The sequence below is a fragment of the Talpa europaea genome (assembly GCF_964194135.1).
Source record: "Talpa europaea genome assembly, chromosome: 5".
Taxonomy (NCBI): Eukaryota; Metazoa; Chordata; class Mammalia; order Eulipotyphla; family Talpidae; genus Talpa; species Talpa europaea.
The window spans coordinates 130,267,911-130,278,286 of record NC_140071.1 but is presented as its reverse complement, the minus strand read 5'-3'; the positions used below and the strand labels follow the sequence as shown (position 1 = coordinate 130,278,286).

Here is a 10,376-nt window from a genome sequence, read left to right as displayed (position 1 = left end):
ATTCCCTTCAGTGGACTGGCTCCCCAGTCTTTCTTCTGCCCTTGTCTCCCACCTGAGTCCTGGCCCCGACATCCAGCAGAGGACACAGGGAGAGAGGAGGTGAGGGAAAAACGGAGCCAGAAGCGAGCAACTTGCAGCTCGGATGTTGCAACAGCATTCCTCCCAGGACAGTGCTTGTCCAGAACAGCTTGTGCTCGGGTTGCAAACCCCCTGAGGCCATCCTGGCCAGGCAATTTGCCCCTTGGTCTCCAATTCCTCGGAACCCGCCTTAAGGAGGACAAGTGACTTATCCCAAACTACCAGCCAAACTGGATTTTCCTCTTCTGGAAAATGGGCAGACTGATAAGAGGATTAAGTGACCAGGCCACACAGGCCATCTGGCCCCTGGCAAGCACGAAAATCACATCATGGGGGGAACAAGGAAGACAGTGGTTGGGAAATGAGAAAAAGATCTGAGAGTCGTGTTGGGAGCGGCTGAGGGAGGAAGCAGGTCGAGAGCAGGGCAGGCGGGCTGGGCTGAAATAGCAGCCGCGGAAAACAGAGCAACAAAAAATCCACCCCAAATTGCCGCCAGAGACCGGCCTGCGCGCGGGGAGGGCGGGGCGCGGCTCCGAGGCCACACCCCTCCCGACTCCACCCAGGTCGAGGCCCCGCCCACAAACCCGGGCCAGGCCCCGCCCTCACGGCTAGGCCCCGCCCATCACCCGAGCTAGGCCCCCGCCCACCACCAGAACTAGGCCCCGCCCCCCGGCACCGGAAGCGAAAGCCGCTCCTCCTCTTCCGAGCGGGGTCACGGCCCGGCCGGCGGGAGCGGGAGTCTGGGCGCGCCGGGTGCTCGGCGGGTCAGGCTGCCCCGACCCGGCGCCATGTCCCGGAACCTGCGCACCGCCTTTATTTTCGGCGGCTTCGTCTCCCTGATCGGCGCCGCCTTCTACCCCATCTACTTCCGGCCCCTAATGATGCGGGAGGAGTACCGTGAGTGACCTCTGACCCCGCGGCGGTCTGGCCTTAGTTACTCCCTCGCCCCGCCCGCGCCCCTCGTGGCCTCCGCGCGGGACGCTGACGGGGGCGCGATCCCCGGGCCGGCCGCGGGCCCGGGCGTGGGCCCCGCTCTGCGCTACTCTGTGGTCGCGGGCGAGTGACGCCACCTCTTGGCCCGCAGCGTGCTCTCTAGTCAGCACCTGTTTCTGGGACATCTAAGGTGAAACCGGCTAGACTCAAAGGTGGTCATGGAAGCAGCACGCACATAGTAGGTCGACACTAAACATTAGTTCTTGCTCGTGGTGAACGTTCGCCGAGCCCCGACTATGTGTCAGGTCAGGCGTGCTTGAGTTGTTTAAATTACACGCCTTGTTTTGAGGTAGGTGCGACCCATTTTGCTGCAGATGGGGAGACTGAGGCTCAGAGATGGTGGAACATGCCCCAGGTCCACGGGTCGTCAGTGACGGCGCTTCTGTTCCAGCCCAGGCCCGTCTCCAGCGTTTCTTCTGCACTGGGGAAGGGTGATGTTTGGGGAGGGGAGGGAGACGGGGCCCTAATCATCCTGGGCCTGAAGATAATTTACTGCACGTCATTTCCACTCCCAGAGATGTCTTTGAGTGCAAATGTTTCAAACCTAAACTGTTAGCCTGGGTTTTTGAGTTTTTCCTCTCCTTTTGAAACCTTTTTTCAGCTTGTGCTATCTTCCCTCATTTTAATCTGGTTGCTCACATGACAATGGCAAATAACCTGGGAGTAATTTCCCTCCTTAATCATTCAAGTCCTATCATTCTAAAAGCCAAACTCTCCTTCCTGGAGACCTATACCTCAGTGAGGATTACCACTTTGATACATCTGAAACCATCTGTCAGAGAGAAAATATTAGGCATTAGAGGCTCATTTTGTTCTCCAGGAAACCTGAATCATCTTGAAGATGGAAGAGGGCCAACCTTGCCCCTTGAGAATATCCATGCAGGCTGAAAGCTTGGCGATTTGAAGGCTAAAGCTCTGTGTAAATGCTTTGCCCATTACAAATGCTACAACATTTGGTTTCTGGAGGCAGAGCATTTTAAGTACACACACTCAAATTTCCTTGTAGCTGCTTTTCATCAGCCAAAATTGAAATGGCCTCTGTGCATTCTGCCTATCTTCTTACACCCTGTATAGGGGGAAACAGGGCTGTGAGAAGCCCTGCATAATCTATTTCCATCAGCCTTCCTTACAGGATCCTTGCCCCAGGCTATCTTATCACGCCCTCTAGAGTTGAGCTTGGGAAAATAGGGTCTGTTTTGGCACTTAACTAGAAAAGTTTCAATTACAAAGTCTAGAGCAGTGGCTCTCAGCTAGGGTTGATGTCCCCCAGGCAACTTTTGGTTCTGTATCTTGTCACCACTGGCGATGGGGTAGGATGGTGAGAGTGTGTTACTGGCATCTAGTGGGTAGAGGCCAGGAATGCTGTAAACTTTCTGCAAGGCACAGAATAGTTCCCCACGACAAAAAATTAACTAACCCAGTGTAAAGGTCAGGAACGGACACAGTGCAGGTTTTCTGATCCAGCAGACTGGGTAAAGGAGGAGTCAGAGTCCTCAGTGGTTTTGCAGGTTTTTATTGGGGTTCAGCGGGTATGTGGCAGGCTGGGGGGCTGGGAGGCCTGCCAGCAAATCCTCACTCTGTCTGGGCTCTCTGGTGATCTCGGCTTCTCTTTCGGCTTCAGCTTTGGCGGCGGCTGCTGCTGCTGCTGGCGTCCCCGTGACGCCGCCCTTAAAAAGCACAGTCTTAGCTCAGCTGAATCCCATCTACCTGTGCCCACACCCTATTCCAGGTGCCCGCCATCAGGCATGCATTCAGGACAAGGATCCATCATCTATCCTGATGGCGGAAGGGCAGAAAAGCCTGACATTTTCTTTACCCTACACCCAGGATGTGAAATGATCCAAAGTTGAGAAACCCTGTTCTAGATGGGAAGGTTAAGAGTGTGGGTTTGTGCTATGTAACCCCACAACAGTCGTGTGGGGATACTCCAGAATCTGGTTGTCTGAGTCACTTGAGACAGATAAATCAGGCATTTTCAGTGAACATTTAGTTCATGTGATTACCACATTTGCAGTCTGCGCCTTACCACTGGAAGGCAGTCTGCGCCTTACCACTTTTTTAGCTCAGTTCACTTTTCTAATTTAATTTGGCCAACTCTTCTCTATGAGTCATACTGATTCTTTAAAAAGCAAATAATACTAAGCAGCTAGTATTTATTGAAAGTTTATTCTGCCCGGCATTGCCCCTAGTAATGCATACAATATCCTACTCCATTTCCTTCTCAGAATAATCCTTTGTGGTAGCTGCTTTGTGATCATCATCCCTGTTTCATGTGGATAAACAGGGGTGTGGAACAGATTCATAGCTGATGAGTGACAGCTGGGATTTGACCTAGTGTCCTTAATCACCACATCACGGTTCCTTACTGCCTCTCTGAGGGGATGAGTAAGAGAGAGTAGACAAGTAAGGGCCTAAATCCTTTATTAGATGAGGACTAAGGAAAGTGACTTAACTTTTCTGAGCTGCTCCTTTTCCTCATCTGTAATTTTGGAATTTATGAATTTACAGGGTTGAGGGTGAATTAAGTAAGATAACAGGTATGAAAACACTTAGTGTAGTCTTATATTAGGCATCCCATAAAAATGTTTAAAAATGGGGCGCCAACAGGGAGTTTGATCCCTGGGCAGGTTGCTAACCCACATGGCACAGCAGACCTCTCCTGTCTCACCCCCTTAGTAGTATATTTTGGTAAATCTGCCTGTTCTGATCCTCACTGTCTCTGGTGAATTCTCTCACCCCCTGCTTCTCTAGCCTACACCAGAGAAGAACTGGAAGTTCTTCTGTGCAAAAAAAAAAAAAAAAAGAAAGAAAAATAAAGAAATCAGGCCTTCCTTATATTTAGTTCTCCCCAAATCGCTTACTCCCCTGGGTGTTTTATACAGTCACTGACTGGTTTCTTTACCCACCAATCCTCCCTTTATCTCACTGCTTTCTGGTTTCAATTTTCTTCACGCTGAAGTATATTTGTTAATGTCCCTTTGTTGGGTATTTGTAACTGGAAACATTCATCCTGATTTGTCAAAAAAAAAAAAAAAAAGTGCTGCTCTCCCGCTCTTCTGCCGTGGCTGTTGAAGTCTGTTGTCAAGCCGTTTGTTCTTTGAATTTGATCTTCTCACTTGCTTGATAAAAATAATTCCTTAACCCTCTGTTATTGTCAGGGCCAACTTAGCGGAGGATTATTGAAGTATTTTTATCAGGAGAGCAAGGTGATTAGATTTACTCTTCAGGCATGACTGGCTATATGTGAAGCAGGAGCTGGAAGGGTCCAGGCTGGAGGCAAACAGCCACATACAAGAAAGCTGTTCTTCTGTGATCTCAGGGAGAGGTGTGTAGGGTAAGGAAAAATGTCAGGCTTTTCTGCCCTCCCGCCATCAGGATAGATGATGGATCCTTGCGGTCCTGAATGCATGCCTGATGGCGGGCACCTGGAACAGGGTGTGGGCATAGGTAGATGGGATTCACCGGGCCTAAGACTGTGCTTTTAAGGGCGGCGTCACAGGGACGCCAGCAGAAGCAGAAGAAACCGAAAGAGAAGCCGAGAGAGAGAGATCACCGGAGAGCCCAGATAGAGTGAAGACTTGCTGGGGGCTGGGAGGACTGCCAGCCTCCCGGCCCCCCAGCACCCCTACCTGCATATGCCTGGTGAACCCCAAATAAAAGACCTGCAAAACCCCTGAGGGCTCTGACTCCTCCTTTACCCGGTCTGCATGGGATCAGAAAACCTGCACTGTGGTTCCATTCCTGCCACTACAGGTGACAGCCTGACCACAGTGGTGGCTTTGGAACTGGAAAGAAGTGCTGAATTTAGCAGTTGATTTTAAGAAACAAGCTATAGGGCTATATAGTGACTGGTCACAAGGATGAGCGAGGGAGAGGAAAAAAAAATGGTACCCAGCTTTGTGGCTACAGCAGCTGAGTTATTAAGAATCACAAGAAGGAATTGGTTTCAGGGGGTGACAGCACAGGCAAGTTTAATTTCAGATGTGCTCAGTTTGAGGTATCCTGGTGTGCTCCTGGCATTTCCCCTAGGCTAGGGGACGAGCCAGCCTGGAGCCGAGAGCCAGTGTCCCCACAGCCTGCATGGAAATCAGTCACAGAAGTAGCTAAGGGCTCCTTGGCAGTGTTCAGAGATTGGAAGACAAGCTGTCCGGGACAGCGCTGGTGAAACCGTTGGGTGGGGGTCTGAAGAGGTCTGAAGAGCAAGTGGTCAGGGCCAAGAGGTCAGACCGAGCAGGCATGGCTGGAGCAGAAGACTTAAACCAGATGCGCCTGGAGTACCCAGCCCCAGGAAGGCAGGGCTTAGTTAGGAAGGGGTGTGGGCAGCAGGGTTGGGTTGCTCAGAGACCGTAAGAAGGATAAGTGAAAGTGTCCATTGGATTTAGCAAAAAAAGACCATAAAGCTGGTGGGTTATTGTTCCTAACTGGAAGTCAGAACCCAATACAAGAATCCCCCATGTGGACATGACCCCTGCCTTGGAAGGCCGTTCTTCCTGTTACACACCAGGCGCTTTGGACATGAGCGCAGAGTCAAGGAAATGCACAGGCTAAAATCTTCTTTTCTAACCATTGGGAAATTTCATTTTCTACAAAGCTGTCTGGCTCAGCCCAGTCCAGGGCAAAAGCAGATGTGTTTGCAGTGTGGCGGGGAGTCTGCTTCAGGCGGCCACCGGGTCCCCCTCCGCTGCCGGTCCACACCACGCAGACGATATATGAATCTCTGTAATGGCAGCCAACTGGAAGCCCTGAAGTCCTTAAATTTGATATTTGCCATTTAAAAAAAGGTGCTCTGCGGTCATCGCCACGGAGCAGTGGCTGTGCCGCTGGACTTCTTACGCCTGTGTTGCAGTTATGTGTTTTTGTTATTAAAAAAAAAAAAAAATGGAAACAGAAAACAGCTAAGAACAGAATAAATTACTGTCTCTCCTTCGCCTAGATTTACCCGTTCTTACCATTTTGCCGCATTTACATCCTCCTTGAAGGTAATATGTATTATATATCATACATAATACATACTGGTAGTCACACATTTACATACATAATTAGATACGCCTGTTGTGACTGTGACTGGTATTTGGCTGACAATAAGCTGAAGACAGCTCTCATTCCTAAACAGTTAGCGTGTGTTTCCTTTCAGAATAAGCATGTTCTCTTACATAGTCATAACCATCCAATCCAGGAAATGTAATATTGATATAATGCTATTGTGTTGTACACAGTGTGTATTCAGATGTTGCCATTTGTCCAATTGCTTCAGATTGTGAGGAGCTTTTATTTGAACTGTCCTTAAATAGGAGGGAGTGCGTCCTGAGTTGGGGTCTCACAGGTTGGGCTCTCAGGTCCTGTTCACGCCTGCTTTCAGGTTTCCTTCTGCTGGTCCCTCTCTCTCCTCCACAGGGTCTCTCCCAGCCCCGACCCCGCAAAAAAAAAATAAATAAATAAATAAAAAGGCACCCCCAACTAGTGGGATTGGCGACCACTGTCTGGGGTTGGGTATACTGTATTCCTTTGAGTTGTTGTGAATGTTAAATAAAGTAACACGTCACAGTAGATACATTTCACAATGTGGGCTGCGAATAGGATATGTTTTCATTTTCAAAGACCTCAAAACTGCTAGGTGCATTCTTTTACTGCCATGCAGAAATGAGCCAGAGCTAGTCTGCTGTAATACCAGTGTTAGTAACGCACCTCAACCCTTTGGCTGGAGATGCCCATCAATCCTCAATTAAACTAGAGATCAAACCCTGCCTTAGCACCAGGGGGCAGAGTCGGGCTTGCTGACACGCTGGAGTGGGGCTTTTGCTCACCGGCACTGAAGGCTGCAGGCCAGGGGCCTCCTGTTTATGTTTTAATCATTTCACTCCTGATGGAAACGTGCTCACAACTTTAAAGTCAGTAATTAGCTTATCCTGATTTGTTCACATAGTTAAACCCCTGACTTCTGCATTGCCCTTTTCCCAAGGTTTATAGACATTTGCTATTTCTCTAATGAGAGCAAAATAGAAACCTACTGTCAGCCTCATCAAGATGTGCTTGCTAAATCCCGGGGGACCGGTTTGTTTCCCTTTTAGCATATTCTGCATTCACAAATAAAGTGTCTTTGTGTCATATCATGAATTTATATAAGACAGATTTGGCCTCAGAGTATTTATAAAACATTAATGGATTAAAGAATCAGGGGATGTAGATAGGATGCTAATACCCAGTTATCACTTGGTAGGAACTGGTTCTGCAAATCGATTTAAATTGCCTGTCCAAGCCAAAAAAAGGTGGTTGCATAAGGACAAGGATTATAAAGAGATTATGGTCTATTTAAAATAAATCCGCAGTCTCTCTCCAACCTCATTAGCAATTAGCAAGAAAGTGTGAAGACAGGGATTCCTTTCTCTTCACTTGGTTCTCCATTGCATCCTAAGAGGTTAGAATACAATTAGGCATTCTGTCCTTGCCACTAAAAGTCAACTGCCTTTGATGCTTGGCAGGCTGCCAGTCTCTTTGGTTTTGCAGTACCTGCCTCGTGGAGAATGTGTTCGGTACACCAAGATGTCTGATTGCCTGAAATCTGTAGGTCTACTGTGTTAGGTCTGGCAGTCAATTATTTTTTAAAACTTATCTCTTCCCTCGACCATAATATCGGCAGATGGGCCTTTCAGGTCTCCGAAATTCTATTTTTGTACCCGGCACGATCGATGACGGCACGTTTGAGATACACTTCGTATTTTGAGACATGTTGACAGTGTGGTGGGGCTCGATCCTCCAGGAATGTTAACGTCTTAGGAAATGAGATCAGTGTTTGTTGAGTTGTTTGAGAAAGCCCAACACCTTCAAGGCCCATTATCATCCTCTCTAAATGGAAGAAGTCTCTTTTGGCATCGCTTGGGCCAGAATGTCTTGGTTGCTGTTCACCTGCAGCTTGTCAGAGAGGCCCGGTGAAGCCATCAGGCCTTGTATTTAATGGGCTTCATTATGCTCTGTCTTCTCGCTGTCGCTCTTCAAATTGGATATCAGGATTCATATAATCCCTATTGCCCATGTTTTATTTGCCCAAGCAAAACTCAGCATTGATAAAACTATCAGGTGGTTCACTTAGGATTGACTTTCTGTCACATCCCTGCAGAAGCCAGTTCAATGAATATTCGATTTGACAAAACCGTTTCTTGTAACTTTATGCTTGCGTAACTTTTATGAGAATCCAGTGGCCAGAATAGAGAAAACCGCCTAATATTAAATAAGAGCTAAATGTGGATTTAAAGAAACACTGTCAGCCTGATTAAAATAAAGGTCTGATTACAACATTTAATTACTATAATTTAGTAGTAAACATCCTTTGGCTCCAGTCTTTCTCCTGAAAAGCTGCCATTTGTTTGTCAAGATACTTAAAATAATAAGGCTTTGTTTTCACAGACCCTGGGTTTATTCTACACCACTTAGAAAGATGTCCCTGTGCTATAAGCTCACACATAAAATACCCAGTTTCTCTTGGCCCTGGCCTGGTGACATCTCCAACGAGCTGGGCTAAGCTGCCGGAGCTGAAATGTGCTTGCTAATTGGCACAGCACCTGCAATCAATTAAGGAAGCTTCAATTATCCAAACCAAAGCCACCCACCCAAAGATTAATTTTCTGCTCTATTTCCTATCAAAAACATAGCATATTTAGCTCTGGGGCTAGTCCTTCAACGGAGTACATTTTAGACATATAAACTACATCGTTTTCCTGTTAATTGTACTTGTTCCTTCAGTGCAGCAGCCTTCTCCTCATAATATCACGCCCACTAGTTCTCTCCAAATTGTTCTTTTTCTGTTGTTTTGTTGCCTTTCCAAAATGCTGAGATCACCAAGAAAAGATGTTGGGAGCTTTTCTTTTGAAGTACGGCTTGCTTGCTTTTACTGAAAATCCCCAGTCGTTTTGCTTTATAGGATTTAACTTCCCTAACCCAAAAGCTCTGAGCAATGGCATCTTCCAATTTAAGAGCACTCGTAGAAGTCATTTTCTAATTGTCCCATGTCACTGTCCCATGTAAGTACAAAGATTTCCACCATTGCTGCCCGTGCCACTCTTCTGACTAAAGAGCATTTTTTTTTTTTGTTGTGTTTCTCAGAGAGAGAACAAGCCATAAATCGAGCAGGTATCATTCAAGAAAATGTGCAGCCACCAGGTAAACTTAGAGACACCAGAATCTCACTCATGGATCACGTTGTGCTTGTGTGTGTTTGCACTGCAGTGGGAAACAGAATATGCTTTTTAGCTTGGAGGACACATTACAGTTTTGCTGTTTATTTCACAACAGTTGCCATTTTATAGGTGCCACCCCAAGACTTCATTTTAGTATTTCACTTGGAATATTGCTTGCAAATTTGTACTTTCCTCTTTTGTATTTGATAAGTGGGCATAAAAATGTAACAAGTGTGCAGTTAAAATATGAAGCCTGAAGAGCTGTTTGCAGACTTATTTACGAGGCACCTATTTAAACACTACCCTCATGGGAAACTATTGTTTACTTCTGAGCTATTTTAATTGATGCGGGATTCTACTTTGTAGAAAAGCTCAAAAGTTCCCTTCATGGCTGAATGGTTAGTTACTTTAAGATGATCCAAGTTGGCTGAGAATGAGAGGTTTCCAGTTTATTAACCCAGACTCCTGTAATCTGTGGCCACATTCTTTTTTATTTATGTAACTAGGCCAGATACATATCTTCCTGTGGTGGGTTAATTTCTGAGCCATTTAAAAGTTTATGGCTGCCTGGGCTTCCCAGCTGTTCCCTTCCAGGGTCCCGGCAGCCTGCCTGCACTATCGCAAACCACATGTAAATTGCAAAACTCAGGTCTGATGTCATTTTGTTTGTTTGGGTTGAGGGAAATGGTTGCAAGTTTAAAAAAAAAATCCTCTTTTTATTCATGTTTCTTTCCATAGGATTAAAAGTGTGGTCTGATCCGTTTGGCAGGAAGTGAGAAGGCAATCACCAGCTCTGATTATGAAAGTAGACATCCTCATGCTTTGGATTCTGCAGCAAGTACAATAAGTCACCTCGCTATGGAATGACGGCTGGAGAAGAAAACTCTGTAAATAAGAGTACTGCCCACAAGGATTCATATTTCCCTTCCTAAGTCTCCACAGAGCCCTGGAACAAATCACACGATTAGGAAGGTTTTCATGATTCCGTTTACTTTCTAAAAATGCTGCTCTCTCACCCAGCTGTGTTTGGAGGAGACCTACTTGTTATTCAGCCTTTACTACTTACCCAGCGGAGCTGTGATATGAATACAGGCAGCCTGCAGACTTGGGAAGATCCAAGTCTGTTTTGCCATC

At 46.8% G+C, this 10,376-nt stretch overlaps 1 protein-coding gene across 2 annotated transcripts; it reads left to right on the top strand.

Annotated features, from left to right (window-relative positions):
* Positions 1-866: 866 nt before the first annotated feature.
* SMIM20 (small integral membrane protein 20) lies at positions 867-10,018 on the top strand (the record flags this gene model as incomplete). Of its 2 annotated transcripts, XM_084233315.1 has the most annotated exons (3): positions 867-975; positions 9,169-9,225; positions 9,981-10,018. In XM_084233315.1, 3 exons carry the CDS (start codon positions 867-869, stop codon positions 10,016-10,018), a joined length of 204 nt encoding a protein of 67 aa, XP_084089441.1. The 2 variants fall into 2 exon arrangements, with proteins under 2 accessions (XP_084089441.1, XP_084089442.1); XM_084233316.1 differs by lacking the exon at positions 9,169-9,225.
* Positions 10,019-10,376: the final 358 nt, after the last annotated feature.